The 26,737-nt window shown below is 37.5% G+C and overlaps 1 protein-coding gene across 1 annotated transcript; it reads left to right on the forward strand.

The window, feature by feature from the left end:
* Window positions 1-17,524: 17,524 nt before the first annotated feature.
* On the forward strand, window positions 17,525-22,418 carry LOC145108127 (uncharacterized). The gene is made up of 7 exons (XM_079045123.1): window positions 17,525-18,097; window positions 18,409-18,544; window positions 18,626-18,707; window positions 18,810-18,985; window positions 20,282-20,419; window positions 20,515-20,654; window positions 22,021-22,418. Exons 1-7 carry the CDS (start codon window positions 17,980-17,982, stop codon window positions 22,293-22,295), a joined length of 1,065 nt encoding a protein of 354 aa, XP_078901249.1. The 5' UTR covers window positions 17,525-17,979; the 3' UTR covers window positions 22,296-22,418.
* Window positions 22,419-26,737: the final 4,319 nt, after the last annotated feature.

Consider the following 26,737-nt stretch of genomic DNA (forward strand, 5'->3'; position numbering starts at 1 on the left):
ATGTTTCTGTCCTTTATCTCATTTACTATATATGTTGTATGCTTATCTGTTGTACCTGTGATTATATACGTTTTTAGTGAACTCTTTGCCTGCGTTGGTCTTATTTGACTCGGGGGCGAGTCGGTCCTTCGTATCTCAGTCATTTAGTAGGGAGTTCAGTGCGCCAGTGAGCGAGTTAGAGTGTCTGTTACGAGTGTCTATCGCCAACGAACACGAGGTTTCTGCTTCTTCAGTTTATCGAGGGTGTGACTTGGAGATTTTCGGGGTGTCCTTTCTGATAGATTTGATTCCGATCCCCATGGGGGAGGTGTGCGTGATTGTAGGCATGGATTGGCTCAGTCGGTTCGGTGCTATGATTGATTGCGAGGGCCAGCGAATGGTAGTTCGAACCCCAAGTGGGGGAGAACTGATTGTATATGGTGAGGGCACCAGAGTGGGATCAGGGTTTTGTTCAGCTGCCAGGGCTCGGCAGTACATTCAACATGGGTGTGCGGGTTATCTAGCGTATGTGGTAGATACGCGAGTCAGGGATCAGATTTCGGTTTCCGATGTATCGGTGGTCAGGGAGTTTGCAGATGTGTTTCCGGAGGAGTTGCCAGGGATACCTCCGGAGAGGCAGGTCGAGTTCAGGATCGACCTGGTGCCAGGTGCGGCCCCTATCGCTAAGGCGTCGTACCGATTGGCACCACCAGAGATGCAAGAGCTATTGTCGCAGCTACAGGAACTGCTGGGCAAGCAGTTCATTCGACCTAGCAGTTCTCCATGGGGAGCGCCGATTCTTTTTGTCCGGAAGAAGGACGGTTCACACCAGATGTGCATTGATTACCGGGAGTTGAATAAGTTAACGGTGAAGAACCGTTACCCACTCCCGAGGATAGACGATCTCTTCGATCAGTTACAGGGCGCATCTTGGTTTTCCAAGATAGACTTGAGGTCTGGGTATCATATGTTTAGGGTCAGAGAGGAGGACGTGGAGAAGACCGCATTTCGAACTCGTTATGGACATTACGAGTTCGTGGTGATGCTGTTTGGGCTCACCAACGCGCCAGCAGTGTTCATGGACCTGATGAATCGGGTCTGTAGACCGATGCTTGATCGCTCGGTCATAGTGTTTATAGATGATATCTTGGTGTATTCCAAGACCCGAGAGCAGCATGAGGAGCATCTGCGAGAGCTGTTGGGAGTTCTGAGACGAGAACAGATGTACGCCAAGTTCTCGAAGTGTGCGTTTTGGTTACGAGAGGTCCAGTTCCTCGTACATCTCGTTAACCAGGAGGGGATTTTGGTCGATCCGGCCAAAATCGAGGCGGTTATGCAGTGGGAGATTCTGAAATCTCCCTCAGATATTAGGAGCTTTCTGGGATTGGCAGGGTACTACCGGAGGTTCATACGGGATTTCTCCAAGATTGCAGTACCCCTCACTCGTCTGACGAGGAAGGGGGTGGATTTCCGGTGGGGCCCCGAGCAACAGAGGGCGTTTGAGACCCTCCATCAGCGTTTGTGTGAGGCACCAGTCTTGACACTCCCGGAGGGAGTTGAGGATTTTGTGGTGTTCTGTGATGCATCCATCACAGGTTTAGGGGCGGTCCTCATGCAGAGAGGACGAGTGATAGCCTACGCATCACGGCAGCTGAAGCCGCATGAGACGAGATACCCTACGCATGACTTGGAGCTGGGGGCGGTGGTGTTCGCCCTCAAGATATGGAGACATTACCTCTATAGGGTCCACTGTACCATTTACACGGATCACAAGAGCTTGAGACATATCATGGATCAGCCAAACCTGAACATGAGGCAGCGCAGGTGGCTGGATGTAGTCAAGGACTACGATTGCGAGATCCTTTACCATCCTGGTAAAGCGAATGTAGTTGCGGATGCTTTGAGCCGCAAGTCAGCTGGGTCTTCCACCCTAGCGGTATGTATGACGATAGCGGTTGATTCTCTGCTTGTGAATTTGATCAGGGATGCCCAGGTTGAGGGCATACGACCGGAAAATTAGAAGCTGGAGAGGATCAAGGGCGAGAATACCCGGTTCGTGCAGGATAGTCGGGGACTATTGACCCGATGCTTTCGGGTTTGGGTTCCAATGTCGGGTGGGGTTAGGCAGACGATTATGGAGGAGGCTCATAAGTCTCATTTCTCTATTCACCCAGGGGCCACCAAGATGTACCGGGATTTGAGTTTGAGCTATTGGTGGCCGTGCATGAAGCGAGAAATCGCTTGGTACGTCGAGAGGTGCTTGACATGTAGGATGGTCAAGGCCGAGCATCAGAAGCCGCATGGCAAGCTGCAGCCCCTGGAGATACCCATGTGGAAATGGGAACAAATCACGATGGATTTTATTACCAAGTTGTCGAGGACGGCGAAGGGGTTTGATGCTATATGGGTCATCGTGGATCGATTGACCAAGAGTGCCCATTTTTTGGCCATACGGGTGAGCTCATCGGACGAGAAATTGGCCGAAGTGTACGTTCACGAGATCGTGTCTCGCCATGGGGTTCCCATTTCCATTGTCTCTGATCGGGATGTCAGGTTTACCTCCCGCTTCTAGCAAAAGTTTCACGAGGAGCTGGGCACGCGGTTGCACTTCATCACAGGATTCCACCCGCAGACAGACAGACAGAGCGAGCGGACTATTAAGACCCTCGAGGACATGTTGAGGGCGTGTGTCATTGATTTCGGTGGGAGTTGGGATTCTCACCTACCGCTTGCGGAGTTCGCCTACAACAACAGCTATCATTCTAGCCTTGGCGCCCCGCCATTAGAGCTGTTGTACGGGCGGAGGTGTCGCACCCCGGTTTGTTGGGGTGAGGTTGGTCACAGGGTGATGGGTCGGACGGAGGTGGTCTTGCAGACTACCGAGAAGATTCAGCAGATTAGGCAGCGACTGCAGACCGCTCAGAGTAGGTAGAAGAGTTACGCCGACCGGCGCCGCTCCGAGTTAGAGTTTCAGGTCGGTGACATGGTACTCCTGAAGGTCTCGCCCTGGAAGGGTGTGATCCGCTTCAGGAAGAGGGGAAAATTGGGTCCCAGTTATATTGGGCTGTTCAGGATCATTACCAGGGTTGGCAAGGTAGCTTACAGGCTAGAGCTGCCGGAGGAGCTTAGTCGGATACACAGCACTTTCCACGTTTCGCAGCTGCGAAAGTGCATTATGGATCAAGAGGAGGTGGTGCCGCTGGATGATATTCAGGTTGATGAACGCCTGAATTACGTAGAGAGGCATGTGGCCATACTAGAGAAAAAGATGAAGATTCTGAGGAATAAGGAGATACCTTTGGTGAAGGTACAGTGGGAGCATCGGAGGGGGTCCGAGTGGACGTGGGAGACGGAGGCTGAAATGCGGGAGCATTACCCGGAGTTATTCACTGCAGCAGACTTCGAGGATGAAGTCTAGTTCAAGTGGGGGAGAATTCTAACGCCCCAATTCTCAGGTATTGATTTAATGTGTGAGTTTCTTGATTTCAAGGGCTACTCGACGAGTTGTTTGCCCTACTCGTCGAGTAGCAGCGGGTTGGTCCACGTATTTTAATGACCTACTCGCCGAGTCCAAGAAGGGACTCGACGATTAGGAGCTGGCAGATGAAATCCTAAATCTCGGGGTTTTGCACCCTATTTAAAGGATCATTGGCCTCCCCCAGCCTCCCCTTTTACTGCTTCTTGTCCCTCCCAAACCCTAATCGAGTGTGTGTGTTCCATTTGTGTATTTTTGAGCTTGGAAGAGGATTTTGTGGAGAAGGGAGCTTGGAGAGCAAGTATTTAGAAGCAAGGAGCTTGTGGGATCTGAAATCTACCTTATTGGGCATCCTCTGGAAGGTATAAATCGTTACCCTGACCTCATTTCATTCTAGATCCCCTCTTTGGACAAATCCTAGGGTTTTCATGGTATGATTGGAAGCTATTCTTGTGTGCAAGCTAAGATCTAAAGTTGTAACTTCAGAACTGAGCTCCCTTAGGCTTCTTAGTCCATAAAGTTTCCAGCTTGTGCAAGGATGAGACTCTCCCAAGGTGTAAAGCTCCATTGGAAGCTTAGATTGGTCATTTAGGGCCTTTAGAGCCTTGCATGTGCGTAAAGTTTGAAACTTTACGTGATAAGTGTGCCTTAGAAGCTTGGATCTGTAATCTGGAACCTTGCCATGGCTTAAAAAGCGTCTGCATGGATAAAGGTCTGCAAGGACTCGGCGAGTTGGATGAACAACTCGGCGAGCCCGTTGAAGATGGTCATAAACTCGACGAGTTGGATGAACAACTCGGCGAGTCCGTTGAAGATTGCCTTGAACTCGGCGAGTCGTTCGAAGACTCGGCGAGTCGGCTAGGGTTTCTCCCAATTCTTGGACACGTATGAACTCGGCGAGTTAAAGGGGAACTCGACGAGCCAATCAAGGATTTCACGATTTCTCGAGTTCAGGAAGGACTCGACGAGTCGGTGAACTGCACTCGACGAGTCGAGTCAACATGGACTGTTGACTTTGACTGTGGAATTTGACTTGGACCAAGGGTTGACCAGTTGACTTCTGAGGGTAATCTGGTAATTCGAAGATTTGTGAAAAAAGGTTTTATGGTAACTATAGGTGGTGGAGTTCGTGTTGGTGATCCGGGAGTTGAGCTTTCTAGTTTCAGACGTCAGTTGCAAGGTGAGTTATCCTCACTATATCAACAGGGTCTAAGGCACCAAGGTCGACCCTTATGGATTTGTATTTTGATTATTACATAATAAGTGCATTGTTTCACATCCTGTTAGTTAGGATGGTGATATGCTTATGCTTAGTGATCAGGTTCGGTCGATATCCTAGTTACAGGATTATGCTATGATATGACCTGGGTAGGTCGGTGTCCTGGTTTAGGACGTTGCTATGCTATTTGATCTGTTAGATCGGTTTGTCTGTTATTATGATAGCCTATGAATGTATATGCACATGTTGTTTGATTTGGGTGTTGGGTTGAGGCGGTCCTGCTTTGTGCTGAAGGCCAACATACCCAGGGCGGTCCGAATAAACTACAAAACCCAAGAGGGTATGATAGTCAGACCGAAAGCCTGACGAGCGATCCGGATAGGCTGAAGGCCCCACGAGGCGGTCCAGACGTGCCGAAGGCTCGGAGAGCGGTCCAGATAGACTGAAGGCCTGCGAGGCGGTCCAGTCAGGCTGAAGGCTCATTATGCTTGCTGTTTGGTTATATGTTTATATGACATGGTTATGTGGTTGGTATTTTGGGGGATAGCTCACTAAGCTTTCAGGCTTACAGTTTCAATTGTTGTTTCAGGTACCTCTGGTGATCGCGGGAAGGCGAAGGCATGATCGTACCGCTCCTCTTGCTGTTATGACTTTTATGATTTGATACTGGGATACTCTGATAACTGTATTTTAAAAACAAACTATGTAATGACTTAATAGATTAAAATGTTTTTAAAAGTTTAAATTGGCTTGAATTTTTGGGTGTCACAATTTGTAACATCCTGTTTCGGATCGTCCGAGATTAGGGTTTGTGGGCTGCAACCCGGGCATGAGGAAGTCTCGGGGTTTCGACGAGTTGCTGGAAGCGTAGGGCATCCCGACACCTTTTCGAGGATATGAGATTCATTGGAAACAAAGTTATATCGAGGAAGCAATGGAAGTTTGAAGTTATGGCATGATAAGTCCTTTAATCGAAAAAGGTGGCAGCGGAGTACGTGTTAGGTTTTGAGCATTCTAACACTCCTATGGTGTACATGCAACCCTATAAACCTTGGATCTATGTTTTCTCTATTATACATGCAGATATTAACTATTCCAAGGTTTCATCCTAACTAGCATATTATGAAGCACCTATACTACAAAGTTCTAGTTAGATGACATACCTTTTGATGTAGCTTGATGTCTTCAAGCTTTAAGAGCTTAGCCCCAATAGTGTGGAAGCCTCAAATGGAATCACAAATCACCAAAACACCTTGGAAGAACTTGAGAGAATATGTATGCACACTAAAATCGGCCCACTCTTATTTTCACACACTTGTGCCAATTTTGTGAGCCAAGGACCCCTTTATATATTATGGAGGATTAGGGTTACATCCATGTAAACCCTAATACCCATGACCTTTCATTTACATAGGATCCATGGGTTAAAATCTCCATGGACCATCCATGAAAGCTTAGCCCAACCTAAATGAACTTGGCCCATTCCATATATATAAGAGTCCATATTTAATTAGTTCTTTTTGATCACTTAATTAATTCTAAATTAATTCTTGATCAATACTAATTAAATAATATGATTCCATATTAATATATTAGAACTTATAATATATTAATATAAATCATAAATATACTATTCTCAAAAGACTATCCATATAAATTGTGCCGGTGAAGTGCAACCCAAATGGACCATGCCTGGTCGGGTCAAGTACATACCAAATATAGTTATGGACTTAGACATTAATCCAACAGTCTCCCACTTGGATAAGTCTAAAACTATTATTGAGTATGACTTCAAAACCTAACTGGCAATTGTAGCTCTTAAAGCCGCTATCGAACTCTGACCTTGTCAATGACTTGTCCATTAGATAAGGGATCATATATTCCTCCATTCTAGATATCATATGGACTGAGACATGGATTATAATCATTCTCTCTGTCCATTTGTTGTTTCCCGATTTTCGATTTATGATGACTGACTGATTGAACAAATCAAATCAGCCCTGGCTTGGCCAAGCACTCACATGTGTCATCGCTAAATCATCGAGGGGCCCACAGATATCGCTTTTATCCCGAAGGTAAAAGGAATGGATAAACTTCGACTCATATGGCTTGTTCTACTACTTGTTGAATCATACACAAAGGCACGTTTTATAACATCGAGTTACCAAATGCGTTTTCGTGCAATCAATGTATAACCAACTCATAGTAACAACTCATATCTCTAGGTTTGAAGAATATAAGATATTATCGTCTCATGATCACTCGTGATAAAATCCATGAAGTGATTCAAATGAGCGCAGGTTGAATCCAATACTCAGAACTTATGAGCACTCATGAGTGTTGTAGCACCACTTTGTCCACCAACTTGGACCTCTACAAACCAACCCATGACAGTATTGATTCATATCTACTTCCAACATATGACCGACTGTGGATGGTTTGAATAACTTAATCATTCAGGAAGAGCGACTTAGTTATTCTGGAAGTCAAATCATGCAAAGTGAAACACAAGAATAAATGAATCAAATATGGTATCAAACCCTATGAATATAAATAAACACTTTTATTTATCACCATACTGATTACTCATTATTCATTGTTTCGGTTTTATCAACTTTGTACTTGAATTAAAAACACTAGTTGTCCCATGCTCCAAGCATGTACACTATGTTTTTCTTAAACAATAGCTTTGCCATACACCAAGTATGCACTCTATGTTTGTCTATGATCCTTACTTTGTGAAATAAACCAATTGAACATAATTTCAATGATTCTAATTTCACACTCCCAAATCCTTATCGAAAAATGTGAGAATTTCAAATTCCTATCATTTATCGAAATCTGTTTAGATTTTAAACTTATATGCACTGACCCTCCTGTAATGAATATGTACAAAGTCACAAAGACTTGTCAACAGTCATTATAAGGTATTCCAATGGAGATCAACTCCATGGAAACTAAGTCTCATATTCAAAGTACAGTGCTTTGGACATGCTTCTTGCATTAAGTTTTCTAATCTTACACAGATAACTTCCACCTATGGAGACAACTCCATATTCTCATTTTGACTATCACTTCTGAATAAGAGATGCCTCTTTTCAGAATATGTCAATATGGTCCTTCTAAAATTAGCACTATACTTACAACTGTCCCTGAGCAACCAATCTTTGGTAAACCTCAGATTGTCCTCGACAATTGCTTAATCATTTTAGTCATATCCAATTCTAGACCTTTTCCCTTCTTAATGCCTCTGGGCATTTGGAAAAATTTAGAAATGACAAATATTATAGCACATGCAATCGATCCTGTACCCAAAGCAAATGGTACACGATTCATGATGTCTCACATAAAGACATGATTCTAGACCAGTCTTTTGCTACAATATTTTTATTTGCCATGTTTTCAAAATTTGACTATGAAGAGGGATGTCGTAATCATAATCGAATTTTGAGAATGCAATATATAGAATTTCCTTAAGTTGAACCAATCCAACATGAAATTCATATATATATTCTTGACTAAAGATGATTAAGGTCTCAATCTAAGCCTTTAGAACTGAAATGAAGTATATCCTCTCCCTTAATTATAGCAAAACAACTTTTTCAATCCCTGCAGCCTCACGAATTGAAACTTTTGTTTTCTATAATTAACATTGCTAACTTGCAACACTAACAATAATTATCATGCTCCCACTAACATGATGATTATTAGCATAACACTTATGCTCCCACTAGCTTTGACATGTACTCAGAGATCAGTTGGACTTCTAGAAATCAATACTTTATTGACTTTCTTACCAAAGTTCAGATTTTTGATACGAGATGCTTTGATAAAACTTTATCAAAATCATACACCTTTCCTTAGATAGCATGCATGTGTGTCTAAACAATTTCAGAACTATGAAAAGGGATGCCGTAATCATAGTCTCAATTGTTTAGACCTTTTGCCATCTGCTTCAAATCTACTTGGTGGAAGTGTTTCCTCACCATCATTTTCATGAATCGGAGAGAAACCTTATGAACCTTAGATTTTATGGTGTATGTGTTCTTATCCATGTGAATCGTCAAAACCATAGTCACAAGACAAGGATAATGACAAATCCAAACTCATATGGACTGAACTTATGCAATCTTAACTTCTTGCCACCTGGCAGTACAGGGCCTGCCATTGCTTCCAAGTTGTTATGCAACCAATTGAGAACTTTCATAACTCCTATGCAAAGCCAACTTTAACTGGAATGGGCACATAATATGTCAACACGATAGGTTATAAACCTCAAGTCGTGTGCTAGTGAAGAACCTCAGGTTTTATTCTTGATTAGTTCTTGAAATTCTTTTTAGGATCTTTAAGACTCCCACTATCCTCTTGACATATAAGACTATCTTGCCAAATATTCAAGAGATAGTGCGGATTCTTTATCAAGACAAACACTTCACACAATTGGCCTTAGTTGGTCTTTGTTTTATCCAAAACATCACAACTTACCAATTTCAAATGTACAAGAGTAGGACACTTTTACTCTTACATTTGACAAGTGTTTTAAACCTTTCTTTAAGATATGTCACTCAAGTTACAATCTTGGAGTATGACTCTAAGAATTGTTTTGGAACGAAGTATGACTCATCTTCCTGATCTAACCATTTCAACAATTCATGACTCCTCTTCTTAGTCATAAGAATGCACTAAGATGACCTTTAGAGGACTAATTGTGATATGATTTCTAAATCATTAAGATGATCACAAACATGATACTAAAGTACTCTCCCATCTTTTCAGATTTGAGAAACTTTTATCTTTCTGCCTAATTTGATTCTTCCCATTCGTTCTGCCATACATTGAGACTTTTCCAATGTTTCAGAATTATACTTAAACTTGTAAGTATAACCATATTTACTAAACTTTAGTAAATCAAATAGTCTTAACGAGCTTTGTGGTGGACATGACCAGTGCACAAGAATGTGTACTCGATCCCTTTAGTCCTTCACTTGACTCACACATCCATGTGAACAAGTAATTAGTCTTGATTTTCCAATGCTTGAAAGTTCTCATTCATCATACTATTCAACTTGCATGATTCCAAGTTTCGGTCCAATTGAAACTTGGGTAATGAGGAACTTTCCTGATTTGGTAAATTTAGACACTACCACAAATGAAAGAATCAAATCCATTTTCCAATATTGCTGTCAGTGGAATCATATAAGCAACAATTTTCCACAAATGCCATTGTAAGGATACTTCAAATAAATATAATTAAACAATTTTCTTTTATTTTAAAACTTTGCGGAAAAACTTATCCTTACAATCCACATGGAAAATTGTTGTTATCTATTCCTTAGCAATATATCATAACTTCTTAAGCAACTGCTCAAAATTCTGATGCGATCTAACTTCACCTTCGCGATCAGAATCAACATATACTTCCTTTAAGATTTCTCTCTATTCTTTGATTCTTAAAACATCAACATGTGACCCAGTCACATCATGTAATGAGGATCTCAGAATAGAACTTAACAGAGTTAGATAATGGGCTCTACCTGATGTAGAGTCAAACTTATTGACTTTAACATCCTTAGGTAAATTTAGCAGCTTTGCAATCAACGCCCCTTACTTTGGCAAAATAAACATATGGACCCTTTGGTAATGGGACTATCTCAGACTTAGCCTTTCTCTTTACCATTTGGTCAACCGGGTTGACTATGGCCAATCCCTTTCCATTGGGAAGAGAATGCTTTTTCTGGATTTCCAGTGTCACCATTGTCACTGTCCATAAAGTTTTTGGGAAGTTGATATTCTAATCAAATTTGCTTTACTATCGTTCCAAATCATTGCTGATTCAGCAGCACCAAGCAAATAGATATGATCATTAAGGTTCATGTCATAGTCTGTTTCATAGTAGTCCCAAAGGAACTCACTATGTGACTTAGAAAGTGATTGAACATCCAACTTTCTCAAGACTTTGACACCCAACTCTCCCGGCTTGTCAATGTGTGACTTCATCTCTAAGATGTGATCACACATAGACCTTGATTGCCATTAGGGCTTGAGTGACCTTGAACTTGTGGGTTAGGGAGAATAATTGGAGGAAGTGGAGGAAGAGAAGTATGACTTCCATGAGCCAAACTCGGGAAGTCATATTCATTAGGAAAGCTTGGTTTGGGAAGATCATTGTTGTCTAAACCAGACATCAACAATGGGAGAAATTCACGTAAAGTTGATTTAAGTCCTTAATATAACACCCAATATGATATATTAAGGCTAGGGCCCAACAAACTATTTTATAACTTGGAAGAGGGATGCCGTAATCCAAGCTATAAAATATTTGAAGGTAGGTGAATGACGATTCACCAATTTCCACCAAGATAAACGAAATGTATTATTAGGTTTTAATTGGTTTTGAAACTCCTAGATTCTTTTGAGATTCATTGAACTTTTCAATGGCATGTTTCAATCTCGAGTGTGCCCTTCAGGTTTTGTGACTGGGATGCCGAGGATCACAAAACAAGGTGTGAAGTAACCATGCAAATATACTTGGTACCCTTAATATTTACCCCTCAATCGATGTGCCGGTTAACCACACACGCTCCAACGATACTATGATAAACATTAAGTTACCCTTTTCCTACCTTGTTAAGTCCAGGTTAGTGTGCCGGTTAACCACACACACTCCACTAACAGCTTAAACAAAGTGCAAAGTGTAATTTCATGGATTAGCACCTTATTCACATTTTCCTAAGTAACTAAGATTGGGAATTTATAAGTGTTTAGTTACTTAGTATTTATCATTATACTTATAATGAAGGAGAATTATAGTCCTTGTCCTACCTGTTCGGCTAACGACCCTCCACCGGTCAAGGAAGCGGTGAGCGAGAGTGGACACCCATTAAACTGCCATTTTATAGGCAGTAACCTTATACTCCCCTTATAGACCGGCTTCGTGAATGAGGCCTACTAATGGTAAGACGACTTGCTCTTATACATATAATATATTAAACTTTTAATATTATAATAGTATAAGGGTGTATTTTAGACATTTAAAATACTTGGTGGTTTAATCTATTAATTAAACTAGACTTTTAATTTAATTAAACTCAAACCATATATTTATGGATTAATAATACTCTTTTAATTAAACGCTTTAATTAACTATTAATAAAGTCCATAAGAGTTAATTTGAACTATTCAACAAAACATCATAATTCCAATTATTAAACTCAAAATTAAAACCATTTAATTAATTGTTTAAGTTATGAACCCAAGAGTTTTAGAATTCAATTCTTTTTTTCATAAAAAACTTTTCTCAAATTCCAAAACTTGAGGGCAAGTTTTGTAATTCTTGAAAACCTTTGGATTCCATAACTTATGGAATTAATGGTGTTTTATGATGAAACTTTCCATGTTCCATAACTTAAGAACAAGTTATGGAATTCTTTAAAACATTAACACCAAATTTTGTAACTCCATAAAAACTTTGAATCAAATTTTTTTTTTTTAAAAAAAAACTTTCATATCCATAACTTATGGAAGTTTCAAAAACCCTTAAGATCACAACTTTAAAAAAAAACTTTTGAGCTCCAAAATTTTATGACAAAATATGTAACTCCTTAAAACATTTAAATCAAACTTTTAAAACTAATAAAATAATCATATCATTTTATCTTTTACTAAATTTGACCTAATTCAACTCATATAACAAATGATTCAAATTTTACAAATAATTCGTTTTTCACAAAACAAGTAATTATCTTAAAATTTGACAAACGTCATGTTTTTTTTTTCTTTTTTTTCAACTTGAAAATAAAACATTTGCATCAATATAACAGAAAACAACCCATGGCTTTGATACCACTGTTGGGTTTTGAGCATTCTAACACTCCTATGGTGTACATGCAACCCTATAAACCTTGGATCTATGTTTTCTCTATTATACATGCAGATATTAACTATTCCAAGGTTTCATCCTAACTAGCATATTATGAAGCACCTATACTATAAAGTTCTAGTTAGATGACATACCTTTTGATGTAGCTTGATGTCTTCAAGCTTTAAGAGCTTAGCCCCAATAGTGTGGAAGCCTCAAATGGAATCACAAATCACCAAAACACCTTGGAAGAACTTGAGAGAATATGTATGCACACTAAAATCGGCCCACTCTTATTTTCACACACTTGTGCCAATTTGTGAGCCAAGGACCCCTTTATATATTATGGAGGATTAGGGTTACATCCATGTAAACCCTAATACCCATGACCTTTCATTTACATAGGATCCATGGGTTAAAATCTCCATGGACCATCCATGGAAGCTTAGCTCAACCTAAATGAACTTGGCCCATTCCATATATATAAGAGTCCATATTTAATTAGTTCTTTTTGATCACTTAATTAATTCTAAATTAATTCTTGATCAATACTAATTAAATAATATGATTCCATATTAATATATTAGAACTTATAATATATTAATATAAATCATAAATATACTATTCTCAAAAGACTATCCATATAAATTGTGTCGGTGAAGTGCAACCCAAATGGACCATGCCGGGTCGGGTCAAGTACATACCAAATATAGTTATAGACTTAGACATTAATCCAACAGTACGTTGGGTGTACGTGTGTGTACGCTTAGCGTAGTCATGTGCGTGACTTTTAAGCGGAGCCACCTAGTACACTGGGCGTACCAGAGGGTACGCTGGGCGTACTAGGCACAGAAGGAAAACCCTAATTGTGAGGAGTGTCCCTATATAAAGAATGAGATGGCCTCATTCCTGGCCACCATCCTCAGTCAATAAACCCTCTCAAACCCTAATCCTCGTTCTTGAGCTTGTGTGTGACCATTATGAGCTTTTAAGTGTTCTTGTGGGATTATTGGAGTGAAGAAGGAGCATAGAAGAGAATGGAGTTGGAGTCCAGGCTTTGGATCTGAGCTTTTCTATGGTTGGAGCATCATTTGAAGGTATAAAGCTTAAAGCTTTCCCATTCCTTTGTTTTGTGCATAATATGGTCCATTTTAGGGCTTTTGGTCCCAAATCTTGAGGCTTTATGAGTTGTTTCACTCCAGAGCTTAATATCTATCCTTTTAAGTGTTTCTAGTGGAAAGGATCCATAAAAATGAGGTCTTGAACGTGAGAATCAGCCCATACATGAGATATGAGCATTTTAAGTTAAGAGAATAAGAGTTTTGTATGTTTGTGACCTTATCAGCCATGCAAAGGCTTAAAGTCGCTGACTTTATGGAGTAAGAGCTATTAGGGATTCCAAATCTGAGAAATGAGCTAAGGTCTTAACGGGTTAAGACCAAGAGAATGGACTAAGCAAAATTGGGCATACGCCCAGCGTAAGTTCCAGTACGCCCCGCGTACTGGGTTGGTGCCCCCGATCAGTTTCATGCATGCGTGAGTACGCTGAGCGTATCAAGAGAGGTACGTCCCGCGTAACCTCTCTGTGAGCTTTTGGGCTGAATTTATTATTGGGCCTTAAGGGTTGGGCTTGGATTTTTGGTCTTGTGTATTAGTGACTTTGAGCAGAGAAATATTATATTGTGCTTTGGGCCCTTGAGTTGGACTTGCCATTTAGATTGAGAGTTGGGCCTTGGGAGAGCCCATTTATTATTAGGCCTTGGTGGGCCCAATAGGTTTTAGGTCATTGATGGGTTGGTTAGTGGACTACCTTTAGACCTAATGAGTGAGAGTTTGGACTTAGTTCCTAATTGGGATAATTGTGGGTTTGGCACAGAGTTAGTGGTCGATGCATAGCAGCAACGTTTATAGGGGCTGTTCATCATCCGAGGTGAGTCTTCTCACTATACCTTACCATGAGTGGTATCTTTGTGTGACTGAGATGTCTTATGTGTTTATATCGAGTATTGTGATATTCTACATTATGTCTGTGTGATTATGCTATGTGTTATTTAGAGTTTACAGAGTTAGGACCGGAGGGTCCATCAGAGTTGTGGGACCGGAGGGTCCCACTGAGACACATTGACCGGAGGGTCGTACAGAGTTATAGCCTCGAGTGGCTAATGAGCTGGGTGTAGTATTTTGGGGAACTCACTAAGCTTCGTGCTTACCGTGTTATGTGACATGTGTTTCAGGTTTTCTCAGGATCGCGGGAAGGCGTCGGCTTGATTGTACACACCAAAGAAAGAGTTATGTTTTGGGGATCCTGGAGTCTTAAATAAACATTTATGGAGTTGTGATTTGTGAATTAAATAAATGAGATTTTTGTGAAATGTGTTATGAGAATTATGTGATTTAAATGAAAAAAAATTGTTTGAAAATTTACGGTGTTACACAATTTATGAACTTTGTCTTGAAGGTATTCCATAATATACAGTTAAATGACTTTTAATGTGAAATATGGTTTCATTAATGTATATATAATGCATCTTCAACACATGAATGATAATATCAAACAATCCAAACATATTTAAAACAAAATCTAGACTTTTGAGCTCAAGTGACTTAGAATCTTATTAGAGGTACAAATCATGTTTACTTGGAAAATGAAAAACTATCTTTTTTTGAGGAAAAAATATTATAAAGTTGATGCATTAATTTCTCATGAATATTGAGATTTAGGGTGCATTATCTATTATTTGATGTTAGATGTTTTTAATTTTAAAGTGTGGAAATATAAAAGGATTAAAATGGTGTTTAATTGTGTAACTGGATGAATGTGTAAAAATGATGATGAGTCACGAAGGAAACTTCCTTATGATGAAATTTAAGCATGTTGTAAATTAATGATTTTAATTAAACGTATCGTCATCATTGTCGACTTAGACATATAAATTAGAAGTGAATATGTAAATTCCACAACTATAGACTATTATACTTATTTGATTTGGAATCTTATGTAAACCACACAATGATGAGCAAATGTTTACTTGGAGAAGTTACAAAGACCATTTTAGTAGAAAAGGTAATAAACATGATCTTAATTTTTAGGTCTAACACATAATGATGTTTATGGACCATCATTATACACAATTAAACGAGGATATAGATACATTTCTCACATTTATTAATGATACAAGTAGATATGTTTATGTCTATGTGCCAACCCCCAAATCACCGTTTTAGAACCATTTCATGTTTTATTTTTAAAGAAACTCTTTCAACTTACACAACAATTTTTTCAAAACATTTAATAATGAATACCATTCAAAACCTAACCGGATGTCAATTCGCATATAAAACCATTAGTAAAGGGATAAAGTAAAAATAATCGTCATAATACAATGATTGATAGTCTAAGGTGCTGTTTGTTTTTTTGTAAAAAACCTCTTCAGGCCTCTTATTGTTGTGCGGTGCAACACACACGCAACATTATTTATGTCGCAGTTGTTTGTTTTTTAGAAGTCTTCGGAGTAAAAAACATTTGCGTGTGTTTTGTTTGGGCATCACTTGTATTGCATCTTCTAACCTCTTATTCTTTTTTCTTGCTGAAATCTTGATGAATCTTGATTATATGTTGTTGAATTCTTGTTTCACCTTTTTTTTGGTTTATTCTTGCTGAATTATTTTTTTTTATTTTTTATATTGAATAATGATAATTTCTTGCTGAAATATCATTATTTTTTGCTGAAATATCATTATTTTTTTTTTGCTGAAATATAATAAAATCTTGCTGAAATGTCATACATTATTAAATTTCGGTATTAAAAAACTATTTTCGGTATATAAAATCAGTTTATTTTAATTTTTTAATTTCTGTATCAGCATGCAGATGTTAAAAAAACAAACATGTTTTTTATTACAGTCTGCAACCGTTTGCTCCACCTCTTCTACTCCAGAGGGTTGCAGAGGTGGTCCGCAAACTTCATGGATTTTTGTTTCAAAAAAATAAACATCACCCAAGTCTCGAAAATGTATAAAAGGCTTAAGCATGTCTAAAGTATTCTATAAGGTCATTCGGAGTACAAACCACAAACCCTTCTGTGGTTTATGTGGCAATGACCATGATTCGTGAACACCACCCCGGTGGGTTGTGATCGGTCGTGGTCGTAGTGATTTGTGGTGTGTAGCACGAATGACCACATCCAATAACAATCTTTCTCTTTCTATCTCTCTCTACATTTTAAATAATAAAAAATATATTTTTTATTTAAATAATCAAAACAGTAACAAGGATATACTGATGTGGAGTGGTGAATATATCAACCTAATGTGGTTGTGTGTTGTGAGAATGTGATAGTGATGTGACATCCACCATATCTGTGGTTAATGATGGGTACTCTAGAAAGCCTAAGGTATTGCCTACTAATCATCAACTGAGACACAACGTCGGACTAGAAAACATGATAAGATACAAAGACGTTAACTCATAGAAAATATGTATAACAATGTCTTTATAAAATTGATCCCAAAGTAAAACACATTACATATAATCATCATATAATACACTCTAAAGCAAATCAAAGTGCCTTTGGCCTAGTGGGGTCGACGGATATGTATATGTATCTCTAAGTCAAATGTTGAGGGTTTTAGTCCCAATGTGGACAAAATATGTAGATATAGAAATAAAATAATGTGTGTAAGCATTCTAAAGCAAACATCATCATACAACATTAATTTATGGTTTTTAACATTATTCAGAAACTATATTGATTAAATGATAAATAATTAACATGCACAATTATCAAAAATATAATTCCTTTTTAAAAGAAAATCAAGAGAAATTAAGACAACTTTACCATAAGGGCTTCTTTGTAAATCATTTGAGTGATAAGGGCATCTAACCGAATATTCCATAACATTGGGGATGAAAATGGAAACGTTAAGGAACACCAGGGACCATCATCAAGAAAGAAATCCCAAATCATCGACCCTATAAAAATCAAGAAATGCATCAATGGCAGCCTTGCGCCTAGCCCTGTACGCAGTAGTCTTATATATCTTACTTTTTAGTATTATTTTTGTTTCATTTTTGTTTATTTGTAGTTCCCAGAAATAATTCCATCTGTTCTTCGCATATCTTGGGGTTAGGAGGTGTGGATTCATCTTATTGAAGCGATCAAAAGTTCAAAAGTTAGGTTTCCCACCTGTGTTGATTGCCGCCATTCTCCATCTTACACATATAATATATAGTATTTCTTGTAAGATTTCGCTATTGATATCGATACAACAATCAAGATTTATCGTTTAGGCAATTGTGCGCGTTTTTTGGGGTCAATTGTCAATTGTCGATTTCTAGGTTTTAGTCCTTGATTTCTAGATTTAGGATCGAGGACTTGGATTTCGATTTCCAGCTAAAGGATATCATATTTTAAGGGTTTTCTGTAATTCGGGTTTGTAAGAGAGATTATGGACAAGAAGAAGGTCGCAGTTCCTCTCGTATGCCACGGACATTCTCGGCCAGTAGTTGATTTGTTCTATAGCCCGATCACTCCAGATGGGTTTTTCCTTATCAGTGCCAGCAAAGGTTCGTCGTATATCTCCATCCCCAATTTTACTTAAAATAAAATTGTATATCAACTCCCATCTTATACTTTCTACAATTTGGTAAAACAATCATACATATTAGATCGGAACATCATATCAACATTTGGATTCATCAACTGTATCTATTAGTCATGAGAAGGTTAATTTAAGCACAATAGATATGATCATGATCAAGACATCAAGTTTTGGATAAAGTTTACGACTGATATGAACAGTTTGTCCCTTTATCACATTGCATATTGTGTATACGATAACCAAAACAAATTTGATCTTTTGTTACTCTTTATTCAGATTCGACTCCTATGCTTAGAAATGGAGATACTGGAGACTGGATAGGAACCTTTGAAGGGCATAAAGGTGCAGTATGGAGTTGCTGTCTTGATACTAATGCTCTACGTGCTGCATCAGCATCTGCTGATTTTTCAGCGTATGTGTTCATCATCATAAAAAGCTCTTCTTTTTGGTAATATTATCACCAAAATTTTCTTTCTGAATGTAATCTTTGCAGGAAATTATGGGATGCATTAACTGGGGACGTGCTTCATTCATTTGACCACAAGCATATTGTTCGAGCATGCTCTTTTTCAGAGGTCTTTTCATCTTTCTTTATTGTTTATACACAGAAGGTTGATGTTGACTTATTATGAAGGAAGATTTTGATAGAAATGAGACATTTTTGTATAATTTTTCAGGATACACATTATCTGCTGACTGGTGGATTTGAGAAAATGCTTCGTATATTTGATTTAAATCGACCAGATGCCCCTCCAAGAGAATTTGTAGATTCACCAGGTTCTGTGAGGACTGTTGCATGGCTCCATAGTGACCAAACAATATTAAGTTCTTGCTCTGATTCTGGTGGTGTAAGGTATGTAATGTATCTCATGTTAAAATTGATGAAATTGTTGATTTTTGTGAAAGTTGTTTGTTGGAATGTAAGGGTAAAATGGTCATTTAGTTTTATCTAAAGACGATTTAGTCAGTCTAGAAAAGAAACGTATACAACACGTTATCAAGAAAGACACTATTACCCGATCAATTCAACCCATACATGACTTAAGGGTTATTTTCATATATGGAAAATTTATAATGAAACAGGGGAAAAGGGTACATCTATATCTTTTTCATGCGACTAATACAGCTACTTTATTGTAATTTGTTCATTCCTATTGTATTAATAGTCACATGGAATGTTGAGACTGTTGACTGGACCCCACATCTATATTATCATATTCTCAACATTCATTTGTATTTATTGTCCACACGTGCATAGACAATTGTGGTCCACATCACATGGAATCAAACATTTATGTATGATATCTACATGACAACCTTTATAATCATTGGGTTAAAGAAAATTATACCACATGAGCAGTAATGATCATGCATTTTTGGGTATTTTAAGAAAGTAGAATCTCCCTCAAGGGTATTGAACAAATAGTCATAATCAATCTAAATAATATAATTGGAAAGATAGAAGCATCGAGCTTTACCAGAAATGTTGATGATGATTGGAAGAAGAAAAATAAGAGAAACAAAAAGAATTGGATAGAGAAGATGATTGATTCACAATAGACTCTTCAATAGAAAGGTGGGTGAAGTTTTATATTAATTTAAATCTAGACTTTCATAGAATTTTGTTTAAATTTAGAATTCTTGAAGATGAAGAAGATGGGGGAAGGCAAAAGAAGATGGAAAGAAACAAGGGCATAATGGTCAAATTTAAAAAAATTATCTACTAGGCTGTTAACTTCACATGGACTAAAACTAAGATTGTTACCAAACTATTCCTTAAGAGTAACCCACTGGACTGAAACCATAATTTTTGAATAACCACAGGGATGATTTTTGTAATTTGGTCAAAATTTATGTCCTTTTTGTAGATTAGATTAGATTGATTTGAAGATGGGAAATGTGGCCACAAAATTTACTCAATAATTTGCACTCCAGATGTCTTGTTTTTGTGCCATTTGGATGTCTTAATGGATTTGGTGAGAGGACAAAATTTGATTTTTCTTCATTTGACATGATTGATTGGACATATTGCAAAACTTTGTAAACTTTTCTGTAAAACAGAATAATTTCAAGATGACAACTTTTTTTGTATTCATTTAGTTCTTGAATTCATGGATTACAAATTGTTATTGTAATTTAAAAATAATAGGCTTTGGGATGTGAGAAGTGGGAAGATTGTTCATACTCTTGAAACAAAAGCATCTGTTACAAGTGCTGAAGTGAGTAAAGATGGTCGTTATATAACCACTGCAGATGGATCTTCTGTCAAGTTTTGGGATGCAAACCAGTATGTTATTATTATTATTATTTTTTTAATAAAACCATTTTTATTTTGTATATAATACTTCTTTATAAACTATAATTTCTATTTTTATGGTATAGTTTTGGATTGGTGAAAAGTTATGAAATGCCATGCAATGTGGAATCAGCATCATTGGAACCGAAATTTGGTGACAAGTTTATTGCTGGAGGGGAAGACATGTGGATTCGATTATTTGACTTCAATACTGGCGAAGAAATTGGTATGATTGTTTTTAAATCTCTAAAAGGTCAAATGTGTAAATTAGTAATTTTGCTAAAATTGAAATGTGTCAAATGGATCGAAAGTTGTACATAATGTACTTAGGTAGTGTTGGGTATGCAGTAATCAAAGAGGGAATGGAATGGAGGATTAAAAAATTATGTTTTTTTTTTTTTCATTTCTTAATGATATGTTTATAACTATTAATCTTTGATAATCATCATGCTTTTAAAAGATTTCAAAACCTCAATTAAATTATTTTGTTATTTTTCAAAACTGACAAAATATTGTTTTTGATTATAAGTTTATTTTAAGATTTCATGGTATTTGGTTTTTTTTATTTTATTATGTTAACAATTTTTAAGTGATGAATAAGCTTTAGTTTCACTATTTGAACTTTGAGGTACATATGCTAATATGTTGAAACTGCACATATTTTTATTTGATTAAAGTTTATACCTTTATAAAATAACATCCTTTCTGATACTTATTCAATTTAATTTCATTTAGTTCTGTAAATGTATATTAACAAACAAAATGTTTAAATTGTTCATTCCATTCTGATTCTGATAATGGTATGTAATGACTCATTCCATTACCAAGCTTAGTCCTTTAGAGTCTGATTGGTATGGTGGAATGAAATTTTGAAGGAATGTATTGAGCAAGGTAATGGAATGAATCATTACATTCCATTGTTTTTGTTATGTTTGGTTGGCTCGAAGGAATGGAATGAGTCATTTAAACATGTTGCTTGTTATTAATAAGTAGAAAACTAAATGAAGAAAAAATGATAAGTATAGAAAAAATGTTAGTTTATAAAACTTATTATAATTAAATATAGATAAATCCTTCAATAAATTGCATAAAACCATATTTCATTTCATTTAAAATACACACTATATGTTAGCAAATAGTTAAAATAGAATTATCAATGATCTAAAATAGTTTCAAAATAAAAAGAATTAGATACCATTGAATCTTAAAAAAAAAAGAACTAGATACCATTAAATCGTTAAATATAATTTATAATAAAAAAATACTTTTATTTATCTTTTAAAAATAAAAAGTTTATGTAATTGAAGTTATGAAAATTTTAAAAAGATTAATCTTATTGAAGATTATATGAATAAAAGTAATTCATGATTATAGTATATGTGAGATGAAAATGCTCCATTCCATTCCTTCATGGATTTTTTTTCCATTCCGTCGTAATGTTACATTCCATTCCCTCTTTGAGTACTGCATACCAAACGCTACCTTACTTTGTTCATTCCATTCCATCATACCAATTAGACCCTTCATCAAGTTCCTAGATTTATAAAGAAAAATATTATTTAAAAAAGCGAAGGGTGTTGTTGTAAATGTAGGAATCAACAAGGGGCACCATGGTCCCGTCCATTGTGTGAGGTTTTCACCGGGGGGTGAATCATATGCATCTGGATCCGAAGATGGAACCATAAGAATATGGCAAACAATGCCTTTGACTTTGAATCTGAATCAGAATCAAAAGGAGAAAGAAAACTCTGTTCCAAATGGCCCATCAACCACCAAGGAGGTGGTGAACAAACCAATAACAGCCGCTGAAATTGGCACAAAATTGGAAGATTTGAAACTTGGGAAACCTACGACAACCACTAAGTAAAGTACTAAGTAAGTAAAAGTAGTAAGGGGTGGTTACTTTGTTAACATTTGTGTGTGTAAGTCTATGGTAATGGTATGCTGTCACTTCATCTTTTTGAAATAAACATGATGCCACTTGACTTGACTTGACTTGTGGATTTTGGTTGATAATTTTCTTTTATTATATTTCATTATAGTTCATTTCTCTCTATATAAATCTTGATATGCTTTTATAGTGATTGTCACAATTGATCTAGGTTATGTTTTTTGATGGTGGAAAAAGATAGGGATTAAGTCGCCTTGAACACCTCTAACTTCTAAACATCATCTTCATCTAGTTCTAGTAAACCTAAGACCTTCTGAATGAACATTTTGAAGTAAATGAATCGGTCAGTAGTTTTCGGTGTGTTTGGTATACTCTTTGAACGAATCAAAAGCCTTTGAATGACCTTTGAATGGTTAAGGAACTCTATCTTCTCTTAACCATTTAAAAGTTGAAAACAAAGTTGTCAAGATTGGGATCTTGATCGGAAGATCCTACGATCCTACCTATAAAAACCTTGTCGAATCGCAATAGGATCGTTTTATATGTAAGATTGCAGTCAGAAACTTAGGATCGGGATCTAATCCTACCATTCCATGAAAACCTTATCCAATGCGCAATCGATAATAACCCTATTCTTGTACTGTTTTTTGAACCGTAAATGACCAACAACTATATATATATATATATATATATATATATATATATATATATATATAAAAGTTCAATAGAGAACCATTATTAATCAAGGAACCAAAGAACCACTCCAAAGCTTTGGAATTTAAAGCGATCAACGGGCAAAAGGAAGGGTTGTAAAATTTTATAATGGATGCACATATACCGGATTATAACAAAACCCACTTCCTTTTTTTCATTTAAAATTTTTTTAGGCTAAGTTTTTTATCGAAAAAAAAAACCGAATATACCGTTGTTCACGATTTTTCGTCCTCTTTCCATAGAGATCCATGATGATATATAAAAAACGAACTTTTTTTCTCGAAAAAAACCCACTTAATTTTCTTAGTTTTTTCAATATTTAAGTTTATTTTTATTAAAAAAAAAAAACTAATTATACCAAAATATTAATTTTTTGTACTCTATTAATAAACATCAATACCGACTAAAAAAAAAAAACGGATTGCTTCATTTTTTTTTCATGAAGCATGAATATAGTTAATAAAAAAAGATGAGACAGAGTCCACAAGGACAGCTTTCTTTATATTAGATGTCAGCCTTATAGAAGATGCGACTAGCGCATTGTACTGGCCGTAGGGGACTCAAGCCTTCGTCGATTGAGAGGAGCCCCTCGCCTCACTCGGAAACTCTTATCACGACCTCTCTCATGTATAAGGGGAAGGCTCGCCGAGATGATCAAAGGCTGCCCAGAGACAGGGGCGGAGACTAGACTAGCTTTCCAGGATAAAGAATGCAACCAAGATAGGGATGAATGACTCTACTGACAAGTTACGGGATACGAGCGTCATCCCCACCCCTGTCCACAAGATTGAGATAGATATGTTTGAATTTCAATAAAAAAGTAATGAAATAAGACCTCGTCATGTTCATCCTTACTAGCATCCCATAAAAAAAATATTTTATTTTTTGTATTTTTATGGTCTGGATTTTTTAATCACCTTAACGAAGGAGGTGGACTTCAACCAAGTCCGCCTTTCTTATGAAGTGGCTATGGCTATTTCCAAAGGAAAATAAAAAGCCACGGTGCTCATATTTGGCTGCTAAGTACCTCTCCAATGGAAAAAATGGATTGACCAACCCACCTCTTAAATATCCTGCATCTAGAAAGGTCTTATTTGATACAGAAAGACTTTCAGGCAGAACTTGGGCTAGACTTTGGTTGGGCAATGGTAAGCTGATTCGTTTCTGGGATGAAGGTAAGGTCAGGAAGGATAGCGTACAAGTGAAGCCCACTAGAGAGAAGTTAGCTGGCGGGTTCTTGTTTTCCGATAGGAAGAGGAAGGAAAACGCTTTGCTTCGACCTGACCTTAAAGTGGATGAGAACACGAGGTTAGTAAATCAAGCAAGTTGACGGTCAGAGAGAAAAGAAAAAACACGACTGATAGAAAGAGTAACAACGAGAGCTCAATCATAGATAGGGAAGCCCTTTCATAGAATCCGTAGATTCTCTCCCTAAGAGCGGAGCCACTTGACCAGAGAGATAGACGATGTTTGCACGGGTACCCCTTGAATCAATGCCCTGATCACCCATGTGACAGATGGTGACTCCTTCATCGCGTCCTTTGCTGAGGTAGAGTGCCTGAAAGAGAAAGAAGAGCTTACTAAGCCAAAAAGCTGAATATAGAGCCAAACATGCGGTTTTTTCTCGTCAAGCAGCAATCAAATCCTGGGAAAAAGGTAGGGTAGAATCGCCGAGTCGTCTAGCACCGTTCCCTGCCTCAACTCCACAATCACAATCATTTGTGAATAAAAAAGGTGGTTTGCTGCTGTCCCCGGCATTGGAAAGACCTGACAAAGAATCCTTATATCGGGAAATGTGCTATATGGAGGTTTTTTTTTTATGATTGTTGACGTACTGACTCATGCTCAGGATCCGCTTATGGTGGTTCGGCTTGCTTCTCTGTTGGCATTTCCTAGACCCAAGACCTACTAATATTATAATACTGCATGCAGAATGGATAGCACAGGTCGGAGGGGAAGAAGAAGGGAAGAGTACAATGGAAGGGGCCTAGGAAGATGTTCAACAACCATCTCCTTTCCGTCCAGAATGTAGTGTAGAAAAGCAAAGAATCTTTCCTGCCAACTTCATCACTGCCTTCTTGTGACACATCGATTGTGTTCCCACCCAGTTCACTATTTCAGAGCTTTATCCCTTTCTGGGTCTAGTTTTCCTCTCACCCGGAAGGTGGCTAACTCCTTGGTCTTACGAGCCGCTTACGCTAACTCAAGCAGGTACCGGGAGGGACATCTTAGGCAGTAGAATCGAGCGGTGCCGTTCATTGACTACATACGAGTTTATGAATAAATGAAATTGTCACACCCCAAAACCGAGAACGGCGGAATACGTTCTGGGGTGGAGGACGTCATGTACAGTATCATAACAAAGCATAATAGTAAAGACAAGCAACAACATCCATTGCATTAAGATAATAATTGTAATACAAACGTGTTCTGTACAAATGTTAGACACCAAAAATACAATCAAAATAAAGTGGAGTCTTATGTGTGCTCCGTCTTCTCAAAAGCTGCATCCGTACCTGTCTACTGATGATCTGAGAATACAAGTTATTTTGAAAACGTTTATCAGCATAAAGCTGGTGAGTTCATAAGTATTTAGTGTCATTTCCTGAATAAAAATATTCACATTTATACATTGTAAAAGAAAATCTCGGTGTTTGAAAATAGTATGAACCCTAGAAAACCCTATGTTTTCCAGAAAAAGTAGTCTTCACCAAGACTCATTGGTTTGTTTGTTCCTTTGATAATGTACAAGTTTCCCAGTAGTTATTAGTTTGAAAATATAGTTTGACTTTATCCATGTATAGTAATGAGAAAAATGTTTTACCCCAACAGTATCACTGTCGGCCATATGTAATGAAATGCAGGCTCCAGGTAGTATTAAATGTACAATACTCCTCAGGGAGTCTGTTGCCTTTAATTTTTAAAGTATTAATTAAAGGGTTGAATGTGAACTCGTACGTAACCATGCTGATTGACGATCGAATCCCTTTGACCCTCCGAGTCATATGTAGATGTGACATTTTGTCACCCCTGGGCCTAGACGGCTCGGACTGTAGCTAGCAGTCGGGATGTGGGAGTGTATGTCCCGTATAGATCTATACACATAATGCTCGCTCTCCCTCCAGGAGACTCTGGTTACGCGGTGATAGCACAAAGATGTGTCGTATCGAGAAATAGTATGTCACATTCTATTTTAGTAAGTTCTCTTGTATAGTATGTAGTGTTCTCCTTGTATAGTATATAGTGTTCTCCTTGTATAGTATGTAGTGTTCTCTTGTATAGTATATAGTGTTCTCTTGTATAGTACATAGCATATATTGACTCACAACTGAACTGACTCTAGTAGTTGTCATGGCAATAGTAGTATTAAGTAGTATCCCTTAACTATACCTATTATAGTTAAGTAGTATTGTTGGTTGCATGTCTTTGATATCCAAAGGCATTGAACTGACATGAAAACTTTTATATCTGACACAAATATATAAGATGTATAACTAAGAATTCAACGAGAGTCGGACTAATAACAAAATACCCTAAGCCCACAATCAAACAAGAACAGGAAATAAGGTGAGCTATTAGTCCTAAGTCCTTCAAGTCTTACTTATATAAATATATTGGTGTAGATATGGTTTGAGAATAAAAATTTGTTTAAACGAATTTTGGAAAATAGTTTCATAGTGATTTAACATGAAAATGAATTCGAT

The sequence above is a fragment of the Lactuca virosa genome, chromosome 4 (assembly GCF_052849685.1).
Source record: "Lactuca virosa cultivar CGN04683 chromosome 4, Lactuca_virosa_CGN04683_v6, whole genome shotgun sequence".
NCBI classification, from domain to species: Eukaryota; Viridiplantae; Streptophyta; class Magnoliopsida; order Asterales; family Asteraceae; genus Lactuca; species Lactuca virosa.

Bases quoted from the DNA above. Each gene is read 5' to 3' on its own strand.
- LOC145108127 (XM_079045123.1), top strand. From the start codon at position 17,980: ATGGACAAGAAGAAGGTCGCAGTTCCTCTCGTATGCCACGGACATTCT. The intron at 18,545-18,625 runs GTATGTGTTCAT...TAATCTTTGCAG, and splicing joins GCATCTGCTGATTTTTCAGC to GAAATTATGGGATGCATTAA. The intron at 18,708-18,809 runs GTCTTTTCATCT...ATAATTTTTCAG, and splicing joins GAGCATGCTCTTTTTCAGAG to GATACACATTATCTGCTGAC.